This window comes from Narcine bancroftii, chromosome 10, assembly GCF_036971445.1.
Source record: "Narcine bancroftii isolate sNarBan1 chromosome 10, sNarBan1.hap1, whole genome shotgun sequence".
Lineage (NCBI taxonomy): Eukaryota > Metazoa > Chordata > Chondrichthyes > Torpediniformes > Narcinidae > Narcine > Narcine bancroftii.
In genome coordinates, this window is record NC_091478.1 from 40,837,979 (window position 1) to 40,859,216 (window position 21,238).

General features: G+C 40.7%; 1 protein-coding gene and 1 long non-coding RNA gene across 14 annotated transcripts in view; both read right to left on the reverse strand.

The window, feature by feature from the left end:
- LOC138744480 (ankyrin-3-like) overlaps positions 1–10,417 on the reverse strand; it is a 666,186-nt gene extending 655,769 nt beyond the window's left edge. For 5 of the 12 annotated variants that reach the window (XM_069900723.1, XM_069900720.1, XM_069900724.1 and 2 more), the window contains exon 1: positions 10,101–10,415. In XM_069900723.1, the coding sequence (XP_069756824.1) occupies positions 10,101–10,145 (45 nt within the window). In that variant the 5' untranslated portion in view covers positions 10,146–10,415. Of the gene's footprint in view, positions 1–10,100 lie in introns of all 12 variants that reach the window. The other 7 variants (XM_069900714.1, XM_069900719.1, XM_069900713.1 and 4 more) reach the window with 3 other exon arrangements.
- A 1,982-nt stretch (positions 10,418–12,399) lies between these two features.
- LOC138744485 (uncharacterized) overlaps positions 12,400–21,238 on the reverse strand; it is a 61,612-nt gene continuing 52,773 nt past the window's right edge. For both annotated transcript variants that reach the window (XR_011345568.1, XR_011345567.1), the window contains exons 4-5: positions 14,808–14,999; positions 12,400–13,127 (exon numbers count right to left, since the gene is read on the reverse strand). This is a non-coding gene — a long non-coding RNA (uncharacterized lncRNA). The remainder of the gene's footprint in view (positions 13,128–14,807; positions 15,000–21,238) is intronic.

A 21,238-nucleotide genomic window follows, 5' to 3' on the forward strand; every position in this document is an offset into this window, starting at 1 on the left:
AGGTACACAGATTCCAGCCACAAACCTATGAACAAAATTGTGCCCTTTTGAGCAGCTGGATCCATGAAGAATTGTGATCAACGTGCAGCTCACGAATTCACTCAATTCTAATTCCTTCACTAGCACATTGCAATATTGGAGTCACTGAACTCTCCTTGTTCGCTCGTCCCCGTGTCCACTTGCACCTTTCCTTGCAATCGTAGGTGCAACACCTGTCCCTAAAACTCCTCCCTCACCACCATTTAAGGACCTCAGCAGTTCTTCCAGCTGAGGCAGGGATTCACACAGGTCTCCTCCAACCTTAATTATTGTACTTCATGCTCACAATGTGATCTCCTCTGTATAAGTGAGACCAACTCAGCCACTGCTTTCTGGAGCACCTGCAGTCTTGACCCTCCCAGATTCAAGTCATTTCAACCCTCTTTCCCATATCAACCTGTGAGGCCAACCACAAACTAGAAAACAATACATCATATTCCATCTGGAAGTCTACAGCCTTGTGCTCCAATTTCAGGGCACATACCCAATTTGTATCCATTTCTTCTCCTCCTGTTCCACCCACCCAGGTTCTCTTAACACCCTCTAACATCTTTCAAACCTCTCCTCCTCATGATACAGAGTGTCAAACTGGTAGGTTTTGCCCACGGACTCAGCACTGAGTGCTACAATGGCAAACAAATATCGTAAACAAAGTGAATCAAGCCCCTCATATCTGGGATGGTAGCTATATGCAACATGACCCTATTTATTTGAAAAGGGAATTCATTAAAATTTCATATATTCATAATCAATATGGAACCAGTAAATAGATTTACAGTAAATTTAATTTTAACATTATTTAAATACTTTTGAATTTTGTTTTAATGTCTGCTTGTCACAGATATTTACAAGTGCTGCTGTGAGCTGACAAAAGGCACGAGCAAGGGCAGAGCCTCAGGATCTATCAACTGAGGCATACATGCTATTGACGTGTCAAGGGCAACTGAACCTCCAGGCTGCAAAGACTGCATTCATAGGAATGGGTCAGGCAGTGGGCCAGATATAGCATGATCCAGCTCACTGAGTTTCAGATCAAAGGTATGAAAAACTAGAGCTTCATGTGCTGGTGTCTACAGGCCCTGTAAAAATACACAGGCGTGTTGGAGGAACTAGGCCAATCCCTCAGCGTCAATAGGAGGCAAAGATATGTTACTTGTATTTCGGGCTTGACCCCTTCCTCAAGGGATAAACAAAGAACAGGAAGGTGTACAAAGAATAAAGAGACTGAAGACTGACTGGGGGGAGGAGTCCAGACAAACAACGAAAGGTGTTAATTGGATTTGATAATTGGAGAGGTGGGATTTGATTTTGGCTCTGTGAAAGGAGACAGAAGGAAAAGGGAAGAGAGAAACCGAGCTTAAGGAAAGGCAACAGGGGGAGGGGTGGGTGGGGTTTAACAAAAACCGGAGAAGGAAAACATATTGTTATCTTGTATGAAACTTACTCCTCCAGATTTCACATAATATCACAAAAGAGAATGAAGGAACTGTAGCCTGGCCAGGAAAACAAGCATTTGCAAAATGAAAGGCTGACAGAAAAACCTGGAATGGCTTTGCTTTATTATCCCATTCATCTGCTCAGTGGGAGGGTTCCCAGATGGAAGATGAGTTGGTGTTCCTCCAATATGCAGGGTGCCCTCAGTGGGAGGATGCCCTCAGTGGGAGGGCGCCCTCAGTGGGAGGATGCCCAGATGGAAGATGAGTTGGTGTTCCTCCAATATGCAGGTGGTCTCAATCTGACAGGGCATGAGACCATGGACAGACACATCAGTAAGGGAATGGAATGAGGCATTGAAATGTGTGGCCATGCTATTGCGGTGGACAAAGCCTGTAACTGAACCCATTAAGACATTTCAATGCATCCCATCACAAACACTCCTTTTGTTCTGGGCATTGCTCTCCCACCTTCCCTCGCAGATCCAAAATGTTGACCATTTTGCTTTCTGTGGTTGTAGCCTGACTTTCTTGTCTTTCCACCCCCCCCCCCCCACCCCCCATCATTTCCTGCTTTGTTTCAGATTTCCAGCATCTGCAGTATTTTCTTTTTAAATTTTCATCCTAATTGAAGGGTCCACCTCTGAATTGTTAGACAGCAATTCTTAATACTTAGCCTCACTTCTAACAAACATCCTGCTGGAGTAATCTACATAATAAACTGGAAACTATTCGACCACTGTTGGCCTTGTGCCATCTCAAGATTATCCCAACCTCAGTAATCAATACAGTATCCAAGAACAGGAGAAATGCTCCATTGAGCCTGCTCCACTATTTACTGTACGTGATCATGGCTGATCTGGCTGTGGTCTCAGCTCCATCGACCTCCATTTTCTCTATAACCTGTAATTTCCCATCTATGCAAAAAATCTATTGGTGCCTTAAATGTATTCAATGAGAGCCTCTACTGTTTTCTTGGGCAAATAATTCCACCACTACTGTGGGAAAAGCAGTTCCTCCCCTGAATCATAAGGCTAGGGTCCCCTAGTTCTAGTCTCACCTACCAGTGCAAACAACTTTCCTGCTTCGATCTGATCTCCTTTCATAATATTATGCATTTACATAAAATCCCCTCTCATACTTCGAAATCCCAATGAGTTTGGTCCCAGATACTTTAGTTTCTCCTCAGGCTAACTCCTTCACCTCCATAATTAACCTGGTGAACCTTCATTGCATTGCCTCTGTCTTCTTTCTTCCAGTTCCCCACTCTCCCTCTCTTCCCCATCTCTGTCTTCTGTCCTCCTGCTCTCCATCCCCTTCCCTCTCCATTCACAGAGCACATCCTCTCGCATTCTGGTGTGCCCTCTCTCCCTATTACCACGTGTCTCTGGGCCTGTGCTCCTCCCTCTGCCCCTTCCCCCCACCTCCACCATTTTATTCAGGTGACTGTCTACATTTCATTCATACCTTCGTGAAGGGCTCAACCCCGAAATATTGGTTATGTGCCGTTAACTTTGCTATAAGAAGTACAATGTTTGACCTGTTGAGTTTTTCCAGCATTGTGTTTTACTTCAATCACGGTGTCTGTAGACATTTGCGTTTTACATTTATCCTCTAAAACCTTGTTTACAAAACAATATCTGCCCTTGGGGCATTACTGTGAGTGTGCAAGTGAATGCTGCATTTATCCTTTTTAAATGTACTGAAGAAATAATAGGAGCAATCATTATTTTAGATGATCACAAAATTAAGTTCATTATTTTAACAGACTATATTCATAATGGGAAAACAGTATATATTTACTGATTGCCTGGGAGACATAGAAAGGGAACTTCAACACAGAAACTAGCTTAAAGCTGCAACTTGAAGTCATCAAGAGTTGGTTTATTTTTGGTAACTGGTTCTTGTCTTCATCTTGCATTCTGTCTCCATTGAAACTGAGTGATTCCAACTCAAGTTTATGCATAGCAGCGTATGAAAATGTTTCAATTTGTTTTATTTCCAAAGTTATAAAGCCACCTAACGAAATCAAATCACTTTTAGAAACTAAGAGTTTTGTGTAAAAGTGAAGGAAATTTGCCCTTATATGGCATCTTGCACAACGTTTGGAAAAACCCAATGTTTTGGATATAGAAATTACTCTGGAGAAGGAAAATACAGTAACTGATGTGTGCACAACAAAGACACAGGTTTTTTTTGGGTTGTGCATTAGATGTGCATATGGGCAGCATGGTTGGTGTAGCGGTTAGCAGAACGCCTTGACAGCACCAACAATCCTGCGTTGTCTCTAAGGAGTTTGTACATTCTCCCTGTGTCTACGTGGATTTTCTGCGGGGGCTCCGGTTTCCTCTCACAGTTCAAAACGTACCAGGGGTGTAAATTGGGCGGCACAGACTCGTGGGCCGAAATGGCCTGTTACCATGCTGTACGTCTGAATTTTTAAAAATTAATTTAGATATGGGGTAAATAAAGCACTATGGAACCTTTTTCACACTGCAGCTTGGAAGAACAATTTAATATTGATTTGATCTCTCATTTGAAGGACGACTTCCAATAATCCAGTATCAGCATAGATTTACGTGCTCACATCTGTATTGTGGAACCTGAACAAATGACCCAGAGGTAGAAGCGCCACCTCTGACACAGTGACAAATGGATGATCTATCTTTGTTTTCTCCAAAAACACATCCAGGATCCCTGCGAAATTGACTATCATTCCAACATGAAAATATATCATCATTGCTTCATTGTTGCAGAGTCCCATCCCAAATTAATGAAGTTGTTCACGTGACTAACCACTACCACTTCAAAGGCAACAATATTGGGCAATAATTTCAAAAGGACAACAGCTCTATCGATGACTTCCACCATGAGTTTGCAAATACACAGGATTTTGCACCAAGTTAGAGATCAAATGCACATTAACACAATGGAATGGGAGGTACAATGGTGGCCAGTGTTTACTCTAAACTTTGGAGTGCAACTCTGGAGTGCAACTTGAACTAGTACAGATCTTATTTGTCTCAACATATGTTACACATGCTGGTTTGGATGTTGCCACGTTGAAGTAATGGCACTTACCACGAGCTCAGTTGAGAGCTGTTCTCACACATATCTAGCAATACCTGTGATCTGAATATCAATTTTCCTCACTTAAGTTTCAATTTGAAATAAGCTGTAGAGGAAACAAAAGCAGTTAAGTTCAGCAAATTCTTTCAGACAGTGGCATCTCAACCGATATTTTAAGAAGCATTAATTTTAAGACTACAGCAGGAGATCAAAGTAAGAGCTAAATTCCCATTTTAAAAAAAAATCACTTTAAATTCCATTGATGAAGGATTTATACTCCACATTTTTTTTAACTACCAAAGATTTGTTAAACTATACTTTTTGGTCTGCATGCTCACAACTTTATTTGCATTGTCAGTGCAGGCTGCCATGCAGCAGGGCTTTCAACAAATGGCCTTCATCCATTAGTGGATTAACTACCACCTGGGCCCCTAGGCTGAGTTTTAGTAAGGCCCCCCCTGGGTGATACCCTCCCTCACATATTCCAAATTTATCTACTGGGTATGTTCTTGCAGTGGATGTGTATGCTGTGCTTGGCGATGGTAGGGTGGAATTATTGAGCCGGGTGGCAAAAGCCCAGTAGAAAAGAGTGCATGAGGAGGGGAGGGGTTGGGATGGTAGTGGGGTGCCTTAGTGCCCACCGCTGGCGGGAACCTCATCGCCAGGCTCTGACACTGATGACCACCAGTGTAACAGGCTCGGGTTCAGAGAAATAACTGTAGACGAAAAACAGCTGGGCAAAAATCAGGCATCGATGAATTTCTAAGATACTTTTATATAAGCTATTATTAAACGTATATTTCTATTTCCGCACGGTTCCCCCGGCCTTGCCTTTCCTCTAATTATATCAATTAAAAGAGATCGCTCTGACCAGGGTCCACTTTTGCTCGTGCCTTAACATCACGATTGAAAGCTTCTCAGTCAATCAATTCAGATTTATTAAATCATAAATTCAACACTGAAAATGCATAGATATATTTCAGTTCAGTTGGGAAGACTTTCAAGGACAAGGTTATTTTTATGAATAGGTTAACCTGGAACACTACTGGATGTGAGAGGCTCTTGGAAAACTGCAGGGTAAATGCAGTTCACATTGAAAGGCACACCACAAATTTTCATGCCACTGCAACACCGTTGCCATCTCCCAGAAACCACCGTGCATGAAGGAAATGACCGTGCATGACACCAACTCTGGCCCACACTCCACACACTGGCTTCATCCACACAGTAAGTGTGAAACGATAAACCGAGACCAGGCTATCCTTTACTGAGTAGGCTGAAGCCTGGGGGCTTGGGCCCCCTTACCCTCCAGGCCCCTCAGCTTCAGCCTATTCACTCTAATGGTTAATCTGTCACTGCCTTCATGGCTATTGGGAGGAAGATGAAAACCAGAACAAGACAGGCTACCAATAAAAAATGCTTAAAATTCAGTCACTTCATGCCAATAGCTCAACAATTGTCTAAACCAACCTTTTTTTTTTTGGCTATGGCTCCCTTGGGTCTGCTCAGTTTATGAGCCCCCTTCCCTGTGAAGCAGTCAAGTTTTGGTTTCTTCCGTACTTCCCTCCTACCAACTATATAATAATCATATTTATGTTACACGAGGTGAAACAAAAACTAGGCTTTTACTTATATATGCTGTGGCCCCTGCTGAGAATGGCCAGTCTAAACTGCCAAACTTCAAAGTTTAAAAGGGGTTTAGGTTAATTGGGTGTACATTGGGTGGAGTTGTGGGCCAAAATGGCCAGTTACTGAGCTGTGTGTGTACATATCAACATTTAATTTCTGACATTCAAAAACTATTAAAAAAGAAAAAGAAATCTAAAAGCACAGATATAGTTAAATGCACCATTAGCAGTACTGAAGCAATGCCAAGAGAAAATCTAAATTAACTGTTCCCTCACTGAATCAGGCAGAGTCACTCTCCTTCATTAAGATCAATGCAGAAGTCTTCTCTGTGCAAGGTGCAGCCTGGTATAGGATGTTTGAGTGGATTCCCCACAGAGGTGATGGGTAATTGGTGCAATTTTGGCTCCCTCTTTGAATATGCTGAAGCGTCAAGGACTGGAGTGTATTAATATAAGCAACCAGAAACCTCAAACAACTTTGGCATGGAAATACTGAATTACACAGCTAATCTCAGCAGTGAGAAGGATTAGGGTGAAACACTAAAGTCTGCAGACGCTGTGATTATGGTAAACACACAGAAATGCTGGAAGAACCCAGCAGGTCTCGTGGTGTCCATAGGAGGTCACGATGTTTCAGGCCTGAGCCCTTCATCAAGACATGAAGGATAATGACATCGATTCACTTATCGTACAATGATAAGAAGCCTGCCCATAAGCCAGGTCACTGTCAATTTCTCAATATAAAAGGGAGCAAATGCAGAAGGCTTTAAATTATTTTAAACACAAAATTTGAGCTCTTAAATTATTTGTGCAATATAATTGTTGCATTGCATTATTAAAAATAATATTGTATTAATTGAAATAAACAACTGATTGTCCAAATTTTTTTTTAAATGGAATAAGGAAAATTGGCTGGGACACTTAGAACTTGGTGCTCCTCATTAAAACTGTTGGACTTTTCAGGTATGCAGAGAACATGATCTGAGCTCATAATCTCAGTAATAAACTACATTAGCACGTTCTAATGAAAAACTCAAATGGAACAATAAGATATGAACCGTGTTCATTATAAAAACATGAAAATATTTGCTTGAAAGTATGACATTTCAGGACACAAGTTAGATATCTGGCAGCCATGCTGTACACTGATTGTTTTTATCCCCTTACAAAATGTATTTCATTGTGAAATATATTTACTGTCAATACTGTGCAGATAACTTGAATGATTGTTGAGGCTGACCGACCATTTAAGATACAACTACTTTTTCCAATCACTTGTAGATAGTAACATCTCTGTATATTTATTACAAACTGAAGAGGCAAGAATGTATCCAAAGCTGAAAGTCATCAAGAGATTCAAGTTACATTGGTACATTGCTAGCGATCCACTTTGATGTTAATACAACCATATTTGCACACCTGATATGCAGCTTTAAATTCAACCGAACAATGACCATAAAACAGATTTTTTATTACCTTTCATATATACTAGTTTATTATTCTCTTGTGCCTAACATCTGCTTACTTTTCTCCGTCATTGGCAACAACACAAATGTGAAATTACCTCAACCCAACAATAAACTTGGAAAACTGTTTTTCTCGTATATTATGCCTAACAGTATTTGCGTCAGATAAGAGCTTTCTGTCAGCAGTATTGAAAATCTTTTAACCTTTCATAAGCTCAAGAGTTCCCAAAGAAATGAACTACTAATGAAATGCATTTTTTAAGCATCGTCACTTTTGCGATGTAGAAAATGCAGCCAAGTTGTCCACCAGTTCATACAAGCACCAATGTGCCAATATCTGCATGTGATTTGACAATTCATCCAGAAGAAAACCAGTTAGACAATGCAGAACTAAACCATTAATTTATATTTTGAGACTCTGTGTGGGCCTTGAACCCACAGATTTGGACTTGGAGGTTTCATGGCTGAGTCCACACCACAAAATAACCTCATCAAAAATAACTGACAACAGAAAGAGGGTGGAGAATGGACACAAATTCATCCCATTCACTTCCTCTGCTGCCTGCAGTGTGGGTACTGCATTCAAAATGCACTGCAGAAACCCACAAAATTTCTTCAAGACCACCTCACAAAACACCAAACAGCTAGTCCCAAGGAGAGAGCAGCACCACTGAATTAGTACTTAAAGTTCCTTTGCAAGTCACATATAATTCTGACTTGGAAATATAATTTGCATTTCTTCATCATTGCTGGATATAATGGCTGAAACTCCCTTAGACACAACCAATGTTGAAGTGGTTCAAGAAAAAGGACATTTAAAAATGGCTCTGCCAGCAATGCCCATATTCCATAAATGATTATTATATTCCAGAAGTTGTAAAGTCTATATGGCACAATTATAGAAACATGACTGAACCTACACAATATGCATGACCGAAAAATCGCAACTTCTGAACACACTTAAGCAGCATGTTCCAAGCTATGATCACAAGCACTTTTAAAATGATACACACATTTAGTTGTTGCTATGTTAAAAAGCTACGGACAAATAAAAATTATGTGGTTCCTTCAAATTTTAAATGTGTTCACCCAGACAGAACGGTCTGAATATCTTTAAATATTTTTCAGTGACCAGGATATTTTTATTCAAATTAGTGATCTTACACATACTTCTGATGAAAGGTTAATTCTCTCTCTCCAGTCAATGAATGACCTTAGATTTCATATGTTTTTTACTTTCAATTAGGCATCAGGAATAGACAGGCTTTCAGGAAAAACAGAAAATTTTCATTATGTACATGAACACCCTTCATGGAAGTTTACATTTCCTCACAACTGTTTCTCAGATTTGTATCAGGAAACTATATTGACCATTTTAAGAGTTTGATACTGAAGGCTAAGCCCCCTAAAATTATGACTTTCGACAGAGGTTCGGATCCTTGTCAAATCAAAATTGATTATTCAGTTATTGCCGAATTCTTGTATAAACAATCCACGTTCATAAGTGGTGACATGAATACGGTACATGCAAAAAATATGTATATATAGATAAATTTACTTTGAATCACATGCGTCCAAATGGGCTGAGATTAATTTTCAGCAGGTAGAATTCTTATTGGTCAAGATCCCGTCACCAGCGAGGTTGACACCATGCAGGGTCAACTTTTCCTGAGTTACTCATCTGTCTCTGGACAACAATGTAATTGAGAATGAGTGTAAAACAACCTCCAGGAACCTGGCGTACAGCTTTGGGGAGAAAAAAAAACCCATCTACTGTGTTTGGGTGGAAGTTAGTTACACAAAAGAGTTAAAACTGGATGTCAACCTTTCTCTTTTAAAATTTAGCACACAACCAATGCGAGCCGTGCTGTGACATATCTACCCGATTTACCGATCGTTATGGGGCAGAGGAGAACCCTTAAAAGTGGGTTGATTAAATTACAAAGTATCCAAAGTTGAGTGAATTACAATTGCATTGTATGGAAAACTGCGGTCTCAATCGACTTGTCACGTTCTGGCGATGAGATGGAGGTGATGCCGACCTGCGCACCTGTACTGTCTATCCAGCTCACTCTCCTTCCAGCAAACAGTCAAAACCTGTCGTTTATGCCATGTCCAACGGAGATAGGTCAAAAAAACGAAAGCGGATTATTATCGTGATAATCGCAAATCAATTATTCCGTGAAAAAAGTTTATGGAACAGAACCCAGTGCTTCAAGAAAGACCAATACAACCGAAGGAAGCAGTAACCTCGGCGCCGTCAAACGAACACTTTGCGCAATAATTATCGGAGTGGAAACATAATTCTTGACCCCAAAAAAAGTTTTGCTAAAGTTTTGCTGAGTGCAGAGAGCGCGCAGAGGCAGATGCAATTATCGAGGCAGGGACAACGGCGGAGGCGGCTACAGATAGTTCGAAACAAGAAGAATCCCGGATTGAAAAGATTCCCAGTTCCACTTTCTCACCTGTTCGGAGAGCCTATCCGAGTCTCCATTAGGGGAGGAGGCCATGTTTCTGGTCTTCAGGCTTGGCCCAATCTCTTTTCCCTCGTTTCAGTTTTGGGAGCGGGTGTAAATATTTGGCCGGAGAAGGGGGCGGGCAGGGGGAGAGAGAAAGAGAGGGCGGGAGGAAGACAGAGAGAAGGAATTCCTTGGCACGCGCCAACGCCGGCCGCTGAGACGTTTTGTTCAATGGGCACTTCTGCCCCACTGTGAATGCAACAGGACATAGAGGGCAGGTAGCAACGCAAGTGCTGCCCCTCCCCTTCTCTCCAGCAATGCAACTTCATAGACTAGATGGCAGCAAAGCGTTTCGTGTCGGCGGGTTTCCAGCGCACGTTGGATTCAACCAAATCTGATTCCTCGGGGAATCCCGAGTATTCTTACTGACTCAATGGGAGTGAAACAGAGCGGGGGACAGCAATTCGATACAGTCGTTGTTGCAAATTGGGAACAGCGATGGGGTTTAAGTCCATCATCGCATCGCTGTCCGATTCTCTCAGAGAGAAACACTTTCTGATTTAAAGAAACCTTTTTGCACATTTCATGTGTTGCCGGCTTCAGTCGTGGGGTTGAATGAGTTGAACTAACCCTTTAAATCCAGCCAAACACCTCGTTAAGTCAGACACCAACCGTCAACTACATGGTCGCCGACTTTCTTCCCAAACCCAGCCCGACTTTCGTTCACCTGAACTTTACTCATTTCATTTCCATGACTAACTCATTCTGTGTCAGTGGAAAATAAACCCCGGGACAGTTGACAGGACGGCTGGTAATTTCCCCCTCGCCTCGGCACCCAGACACTTCTGGTGCTCCTCTTAGCTCGCAATAAAGTGTTAAACTTGATGAGCGTTTAATGGTACGTTGGGTATTTGCCGCTCAATCAGGGATCCCGTAAGTCAACATTTTGCGAATAAACCCAATCGGTGAGATTTTCACCTGTTGGGCGGGTATAACTTTTTGCGTGTTTTTAGGTAGAGCAAGATTTTAATATGTACATTATCTCCTTGAATGCCTGCAAATGCTGGAATCGGCTAGGGGGAAAAAGCGATCAATGGAGAGAAATGGGCAAACAATGGGTCGGGACGCTTTGTGCAGGCTCGACCGAAGGGGGTTGTATGCATCTTCACCCGGGAGAGCCGGTGGCAATCTGGAACAAGTCAGGCAGCAGGCTGACCTCGCAGGGGAGGCAGAAGGAATTGGGTTCAATGTCGAACTAACATAAAGTAAACCGAATGTTGACAACATTTAATAATCGAGATGAATAATTTGATTAATACTAAGTTAAATATTATTTTATGATGAAATAACGGGTTCACCAAATTAAAATAACGGAAGTTCCAAGTCAGGATATAAAGCCCACCACAGCATGGAGTTGGCCTTCTTGAGGGTATACTCAGACCATCACCACGGACCCGGGCGGCGCCTCTGTTCTAACCCTCCCAAGACCTCCCCGCAGTGTTCGACACTGATAGACCATTAATGGCGTGGCCCTGAGCTGGTTCAAATCTTAGCTCACTGGCAGGGCTTTCATGGTCAATATGGGCAACTAACTATACTTCTGCCTCAGCCAGCCTCTCCTGCGGGTTTCCGCAAGGATCTCTCCTTGGCCCCATTCGTTTCTCACTGTACGTGCTCCCCCTCAGCCATAACATGGCACCTCTTTCCACTGTTACACCAATGACACCCAGCTCTACCTCCCCCTAAAACCGGACGACCAGTCAAGAATCACCACGTGTCTGGAAGATATAAAATGCTGCATTGCCCGCAACTTCCTCCAATAAGATCATCCTATTCGCCACCACCACCACCACCCACCACTAATTTGACCAACCACTAATTTGACCAAAAAGTTACATGACTTTGGAAGGAGTTATTCTCGTCCTTTATCTTCTGGCGGTTGGACTTCACTAACTCTCTATACATTAGGATTGGCCAGTCCTCCCTGACCCGCCTCCAATTGGTTCAGAATGCCGCGGCTTGGGTCCTGACAGATGCCCAGAAGAGGGGCCATATCACCCCAATTCTAGCCTCCATCCAGTGGCTGGCGGTGCAGCTCAGAATCGACTTCAAGCTGGTGCTATTTACATACAAGGCCCTCAACGACCTTGCCCCCTCCCCCATACCTCCTATCAGTTTACGCCCTATTCCGTTCCCAATCAGCTCAGGTCATTACCACAGGATGCCTGGCTGTTCCACGCACCGCACACCAAAGGGAGACTGTGGAACAGCATTCCCCTGACCATTAAACTGGCCCCCTCCCTCAACTGCTTTAAATCCAGGTTAGCGTTTAACATTTGGAACCCTTTGTACGTTCCTTAACCTATGACAGGAATTGTGGTCTATTTATAATGCCTTAATCCGTTGCTCTGTAAATAATCGTTGTTGTTTTGATCGATCGCCTTTGTACTTTGTACTTTGTACTTTGTACTTTGGTCAATGCAAGTTGAAAAAAATGTGCTATATAAATAAAGAACTTGAACCTGAACCACGTTGTTGCAATATGCGGGAACTCATCGACTTTTATATTGTCTATAGTTTGAATAACTTCAGCTCCGTGTTGAGGAATTACAGTCTAACCTACAAACAATTCAAGCCACCAGAGAGGGAGGAAATAACTGAGGCGTTTGCTGCAAGAGGCTATATAATAGTGGAAAAACCAGGGTTATGGAAGACCTGACTTACAGAAACCCGACTTTAAACACACTCTCTGATAATTTTTAAAGAAGCTATTTACAGATAAGCAAACATCTTCAGGGGTTGTGGAATCGGGGTCACTGCGAGGTAATACGAAAGACAGTCTTGAAAAAAAACTAAGATTCCAACACCTGCAATCTCTTATGTCTCCATAAGGATTCTAAACAAAGTCGCTGACCATTTCTCTCCATTTCTCTACTTGCTCAAAACTCCAGCAGTTCGAACAAACCCCATGGTCTGTTAAGAAGGTCAGTGCAGGTTCACAGAAGAATCCACTTGAGAGACTTGCCTCAGAAACTGTTGCAGAAAGAAAAAAAAGCCCATCAGTTTACTGACAGTTCTCAGGATCTGAACCCATGATAACCCAGTGACCCCCTGTAGATAGGATTGGCACATGGTCAAGGAAGTGAAAGCTATTGGGGTAAATACAAGGATTCAGGAGCTTATACTGGGGGAGCTCAGTCCCTGCACATGCCCAATAGGCTTGAGATTCTGAGTATTGGAAGGGATATGAGTAAAGTAGGAAACACATCATGGCACAATAAAACGTCAAAGGGGAGGGGAGGGGAAATTGGAAGGTGGTTGTTGCAAGCAACAGTAGAGCTGGGGGTAGACAATATTGTCTGCAATCAGGCATATGAGACCCAAAGCTATGTTGTCTTCCTAGTGCTTGGGCAAGGGATAATGCCTCAGGGATGGAGAGAAACTTGGAATGAAAAGGGTCACAATAGTCACAATGGTCCACTGAGAGATCTGGGGATAAATGAAGAAAAATAAAACTGCAAAACTGCAGAGCTACTAATTTCTAATTTACTAATTTTGTAATCCACAGAAGCAAGTCGAGTTAAAGGATCTTGACAAAGGATCCAGCCAAAAGGTTGATTAGTTTTTACTTCCTGTGGATGCTGCATGACCTGCTACATTTTCCATGCACTTGATCACAGCAGCTGCAAATTTTCTTGTTTAACTCCTGGGTTAAAAGACATTCTCTTTGATCAAGGATATAAATGTGATTGGTAGAGGAGAAGTGGGTTTTAATTTATGGGGCACTAGCATCAGTAGTGGGGAAGGAAGGAACTATTCCATTAAGGCAGATTACAGTATCAGTACCATGTCGAGATTAGATTTTTATCAAAACATGTTTAGAAGAGTAGCTGGAGTCAGAAAACATTTGTGGAGGATATCTATTAATCTCTAAACAAATGTGATAATGCACAGTAGGGCATCAACAGAAATTGCAGACGCATATAAAATGGAATGAGCCTAATAATGGATTATTTATATACAGACTAGCTAATAATATTGTGGAGGATGAATTCCTGGAGGGTGTATGATGTTCATTTTTAATCAGTAGATTAAGAAGCAGGTTCTCTGAAACTGAAAATTGCACAATAAGGAAATGTTTGTTAGTTATTAAAAGATCTCAAAGCCCTTCACTTCTTCCTGACAAGACCCATCCACCACCACCCTCCTCCAGCTGGCAGAATTTACTCCTCAATTTACGCCTCAAACCAGCAGCAATAGAAGCCCCAATTCAAAGGGTTTAAATTTTAAATCTAAATTGATCAATGACTATTAATCATATAGTGCCTTCACCCAATTAACTCGACTATAAATATCTATAAAAAATATACAGATATCATATCTTTAAAAAGTGTGTATGTGAAATAAAACCCCAGACCATTACAGTCTATGTCCAATATTCAAAAAAAGAAAAATCCCCCAAAAACTCCAGATCAGTCAGTCAGTCGAAAATCACATTCCACAGGATTCAATCTCAAAGCTCAATGTCCAAATTCAGTTCTTTAACTGAATAGCAAAAGGATGTCGCATTGAACACTGGAGAGAGAAATGACTGATGTGGCGTTTCCATAAGCTTATGAATCCTTTTTCAAGGCTTCCTTAGATGACTTCCCTCAGTTCTCAAATTGTGGTTTTTAACCCTTCATAAACTTATGAGGCATGTGCCTTTCTCACATCTCTCCATTTGGTCTCCGCCACTCCAATTTCAGTTCTGCTGCTCCAACTGCCACTCTGAATGTCCCATTCTCTCTCTGTCTGCACAGCTCAGCCCAGCTGCACCAGGTCACACAGAGTTCCCAGCTGAATTCAGTCCAAAAGGTCAATCCATGGTCCATAAGACCTCCAACCCACAAAGAAAATGTTAATCTGCAAGAACAAAATTTTAGTAATTAATTAAGTTATTACAATATAAACCAAAACACTACGTTCAACTACAAGCGTACAAGCAGTAACTAACTTCATTTACACATTTTAGCATCTGGAAAGACAACCAGCAATCACCTTATCCTTTCCCTTAATATGTTATCATCAAATCCTTCTCTTATAAAATCAAACTCCAATTTACCAAGCATCTATACTTATTCTTCATTTTACACAAAAAAAATCAATGGATTATGATCAGTCTATATCATATGTGGTTTTTGAATTGTACAAATGTAAACATTAAAATGTTGTAGAGCCAACACAAGAGCTCACAACTCTTTCTTTATGGTGAAATAATTCTTCTGATGGCCATAAAACTTTTTTGAGAAGTAGGATACAGGATAGTCTATATCATAATAATTATTCTGTAACAGTACCAGATCCATAGCTAAAGAAAATGGTTTCTTTAAGTCAGGTGACTTAAGCACAGGTTGATGACATAAAATGGCCTTCAATTTTACAAATACTTCTTGTCAACATTTTGACCAGACAAATTGTTCACCCTTCTTAAGCAGTTTTGTTAGAGGAAGTGTAATATCTGCAAAGTTTTGACAAAACTTGCTATTGTAGCCAATCATTCCCAGGAACCTTCAAAGAATTTTCTTACTAATTAGAACAGGGAACTTAGAGATATCAAAACCTTTGCCTCAACTGACACAACTGCCCTTGTCCTACGACATAACCCAGATAAGTAACAGTCTCATGACCAACTCGCATTTACTTAAATTAACTGCGAAATTTGTTTTTGAAAGTCGATTAAACAATTCTTCTAACTCAAGGAAATGCTCTTTCCAAGTGTCACTACTTATAACTAAATCATCAATGTGAGCTCCTGTTCCTTCAACCCCTGAATTACAGAATTGATCATTCTTTGAAATGTTCCCAGACCACTCTTCATTCCAAAGGGTATGACATTGTACTCATACAGCCAAGAAGGTGTTACAAATGCAGAAATCTCTTTACCCCTATCTGTTAAAGGAACACATCAGTAACCTTTCAACAAATCAATTTTACCTTGTCTATAAAATTGTCCACTCTAGAAATAGAATAAGCATCTGTCTTTGTCACAGCATTTACCTTCCTATAGTCAATGCAAAACCTAACAGTTCCATCTGGCTTAGGCACGAAAACAGAAGGTGAACTCCAACCTGAAGTAGACTTTCTAATGATACCATTCTTCAATATGTAGTCAATTTCCTGATCTACTAGTTTGCACTTCTCCATATTCATCTAATCTTTCTTTGGCTTGGCTTCGCGGACGAAGATTTATGGAGGGGGTAAAAAAGTCCACGTCAGCTGCAGGCTCGTTTGTGGCTGACCAGTCCGATGCGGGACAGGCAGACACGATTGCAGCGGTTGCAAGGGAAAATTGGTTGGTTGGGGTTGGGTGTTGGGTTTTTCCTCCTTTGCCTTTTGTCAGTGAGGTGGGCTCTGCGGTCTTCTTCAAAGGAGGCTGCTGCCCGCCAAACTGTGAGGCGCCAAGATGCACGGTTTGAGGCGTTATCAGCCCACTGGCGGTGGTCAATGTGGCAGGCACCAAGAGATTTCTTTAGGCAGTCCTTGTACCTTTTCTTTGGTGCACCTCTGTCACGGTGGCCAGTGGAGAGCTCGCCATATAATACGATCTTGGGAAGGCGATGGTCCTCCATTCTGGAGACGTGACCCATCCAGCGCAGCTGGATCTTCAGCAGCGTGGACTCGATGCTGTCGACCTCTGCCATCTCGAGTACCTCGACGTTAGGGGTGTGAGCGCTCCAATGGATGTTGAGGATGGAGCGGAGACAACGCTGGTGGAAGCGTTCTAGGAGCCGTAGGTGGTGCCGGTAGAGGACCCATGATTCGGAGCCGAACAGGAGTGTGGGTATGACAACGGCTCTGTATACGCTTATCTAATAGGATGCTGTTTAATAGATCTAGCATCTCCTACATCAACATCATGATAAGCTATGGAAATTCTCTGAGGTACATCTGGAAATAAATTCTCAAATTTTAAAAGTAACTCATTTTTTTTTCCCCTTTCTGAAGTTTGGAGATGAGCCAACTTTGTTTCCAGGTTTTGCAAAACAATGGAATTTTCCAACCTCCAGCTTATTAATTTTTGTGTCCCATGACCCTCTCTGAAACTTGTTTTATTTGCCTCTTCATTATCCTGGTCCATAACCATCACCTCTGCTGAAAGTTTAGTCTCACCTGCTCAAAATATGGCCTAATCATATTTACATGACAGACCTGAGTTTCTCATCTGTGATTAGGTGTTTCAATAACATAAGTGATCTCATTATTTTTAGATTTAAGATATGAGTGCACTAAACACACAGTTTTGTGTATAAATGACACTAGTAAGTGACCTATGGTGGGTCGGTAATACAATGCTTGAGGGAAAATCAGTGTTTTATGGCACTGACAATGTATTAATATGCTGGATTTTGGGGACAGGTAATATTCAGGGGAAACTAAGTGATCTGGGTATTGAATGTGGGTTATTTTCAAAAAGCTTTGATGAAATCCAACTTTAGAGATTAGTGTTGCAAAATCACAACTCATGGATTAAAAATTGATTTGAATGAATGAAATTTAATGTCACAGTCATAAGTACAATGTACAGATATGATGGAAGTCTTACTTGTTGCAGTTTCCCAGTCACATAACACACACAACTCAATTAGATATCTATAAAGTATCCTGCATCATTTATAACCCTACCATAACTACACTTTGCCTGTATGATTTACCATCTATGAAGTTCTTGATTGCCATTCCAACCCCCCTCACCCACAAAATTTATCTTGCTCTATTATAAAGTCTGTGCAGCTCCACCCCAACACTTACTATCTTAAAAACATGACCAATTTGAATCCAAAAGCATTTTATATCCCCATGCACAAAATGTATATCACTTTTATTATTCTTAGCTCTATTTATATAATCATTATTTTAACATGTTAAAATTAAGAGTCATTTCCAAAAACTTACACTTTTTAATTATTGTCATGCATGCCTACATACAGTGGAAAGCTTTCTTTTGCAAGCCAGAGAAGTGCAGAGGCACCACTGTCCACAATTTTGCAATAAAAATGAAAGAAAAGAAAGAAGGTCCCTTCAGAGATAACAAATGATCAAGGTTCAAACAAATCAAACAAAGAGAGTTACTTTAAGGTTTATAGAATAATGCAGTTGTCTGAGAACAGAAATATTGAGGGAATAGGAAATTTAAAGTTAAAACAGATTACTTAAAGCTTGATGTTGCACTTTTAATTAATTGGTTCTGAATGCAGAACATTGGGAAATGGAGGAACAGTATTACTTGGCTGAATGGGTGCGAAGATTTGTGGTGATATTCTGCAAGCTTCATAGTTTTGCCATCATGAGCAAACAGTCTTTGGCTTCAGTCTTCAGTTGAGAAGCTGAGTAGCAGAAGCGCAAGAAGAAAAAAGAAAAGTAGTTTAGTCAGGCAACCCCTTTCACCCAGGTTCCTCTTGCAGAAGTAATTCCCAGTTGCTTCTTACCAACCTCATTCACTAATTTCCCCATCCTCTTTGTCACTGACCAATACCTTATCCTCTTGCCCCTAATACAGAAATAAAATCCATAATTAAAGACTATCTTGATGAAATAAATGCAAAAGTAATCATTCTTTCAATATTACTTCTGCACCTCTGTGTCTTTGCCTAGTATTCCTGCAAAGCATGACTCTTCAGGTGGCAGCATAGTATATGGAAAGATTTCTAATGGCAAATTACCTTGGAAACAATCTGGAATAATTCTGGGCCAAGAAGGCCCAGTTACAGACTGTGCAGAGAGTGCCATCTTGGTCTTGGAGAGCAGCCACTAGCCTGATGTGACAACCTTGGTGCTGAGGTAATCATATTGTGGGTAATGTGTTCAGAATGCTAATCTGAAAATACAAGTAAAGTGGAATTTTACTTGAGAGTTAAAAGAACATAGAATGTGGAAGAAAGGTTAGGGGAATAGAGGAGTGCACTAGAATGTTAATAAGAGAATAATCCCCTTGGAATGTTGAAATATAAGAAGAACGATCTTGCAGTAAAAAGGGCTTCTACCCCTACTTTGTACCAAGGAACATAATCTCAGGATTTCATTCTCTTGATTTGGCTAAAATGGGCCTTCAAATAAATATAGAAGCAGGATGATCAACAGGAATAGAAATCTCTGCTGTGCAATAAGGTTGTAATTGACCTTGGAGCTCAGCAACACTTTTCTGTGGAAATCCTATTACTTGATTCAGTTAATATTTAGAAGCTGATCAATCTCTCTCTGATATATTTCAGGAATGTGCTTCCACATCTCTCATGGGCAGGCACCTTTTTGGTAGCCATACCAATAAATCTCTTCTGTATCTCCACCAAGGTTCTGATATCTTTCCTACATCATGTTTCACAGAGGTTAACATTGAGTTTGAGAATTAACCAATGCTTTGCATCATTTCCTTGCTTTTGTACTCTGTGTTTATAAATTTTAAAACTTCTTAAGCAATGATATCAGACTTTATCAACTGGTTCTTCAACTTTAATGGATTTGTTTTTCTTTCAGCCAGTTCTCAAATGTAAAGAACAATAATTGTTCCTTATTGCAGGGAGTCAAAGAGTCAGTTAATAAGTACTTACCAACGTTTAGCTGTTTTCGCAAAGGCTTAGATCCTGCAGCAAATGACATGACACATTTGAGAGATCTGCAAGGCACCCCATATCTATCAAATTGAATTACAGAATATTGTTCCACCTCTAATTTATTTATGAAAGTTAGATATGTCACTCTACAAAACCTACTACCACCTGGAAACTGACCTTTTTTTAATTAATAAAAATATGACCAATAAGTCAATCACTTTAATTCATTGCAAAAAGCAATCTGCTGGAAGAACATCAAAGGGAAAAATTGATCGATGTTTCAGCTCATAATCCTTCATCAGGGCAGAATGCAGATAGCCAGTACAATGAGGACATGGTGGGAGGGGTTGGACAGGGCCAGATGGATAGATGAACCAAAAATGAGACTTGTAAAAGTTGCATTTAAGCACATAATATAATCATTCCTCTTTAAGCTAAAATTCAGTTACAGAGGATTATTTTTCCTCAATTGGTGACAAAGATTGTTATTGAATTCAGAATCTATTGTTGCCCTTTCTGCTATAATCAAATTCTGAATGAGTCACATGAGAAAAACTATATTGCCTTTGCTCTGTACTAATGGATCTCTCTCTGCAACTCTACTTTTCTGTGTTGTATTTTACTTGCTGGACTATATGATAGTGAGTTTATTTTCATATACATTGTTCAATGTACAAATGCACCAACATTCTTACTTGCTGCTGCCGAACACGTACAGTATTTTGTAAAGGAAAAAAACCACAATAGCATGCGTTAAATTAAAAAGAGAAAATAAATACAAAAGATGGAAAAGATCATAAATATTCATAATTACCAGAGTTCAAGAACAAAAATGTGGAATTACAAGTGTATTGGATGTCCAGCTGCAAACTTTCTTACTATGCACGTGATAATAAACTTGAACTTCATCTTCAACACGAATTCATCTGACCTTACTACAAAATTCTGACCAAGCAATTTCTGATATGATTTATGCTCTTGTGAGTTACATTTCTGATGATAAATTAAAACCAAATGGCATAAAAAGCATAGATGCTGGAGATTCTCAGCATCTGTGATGATAGAAACAAGAGGTAACAATTCAGGTGATAACCTTTTAACCATTCTGATGAAAAAATGCTGCCTAGCTTGCATATTTCACGCATGATTTTAAATTTAGAATCAGAATCAGGATTCACTGTCATGAAATCCAGGGTTTTGTGGCAGCGTCATAGTGCGAACATTCATATTATAACCATCTTACCACATTACTTTAAAATTACTAAAAATAATCTTCCAAAGGCGCTATTTGCCTTGGCGAGTCTGTTGTCTATCTCGTTGTCGATCCTTGCATCCGATGAAATGGTGCAGCTGAGATAGGTAAACTGGTTGACCGTTTTGAGTTTTGTGTGCCCGATGGAGATGTGGGGGGGCTGGTAGTCATGGTGGGGAGCTGGCTGATGGAGGACCTCAGTTTTCTTCAGGCTGACTTCCAGGCCAAACATTTTGGCAATTTCCGCAAAACAGGACATCAAGCGCTGAAGAGCTGGCTCTGAATGGGGAACTAAAGCGGCA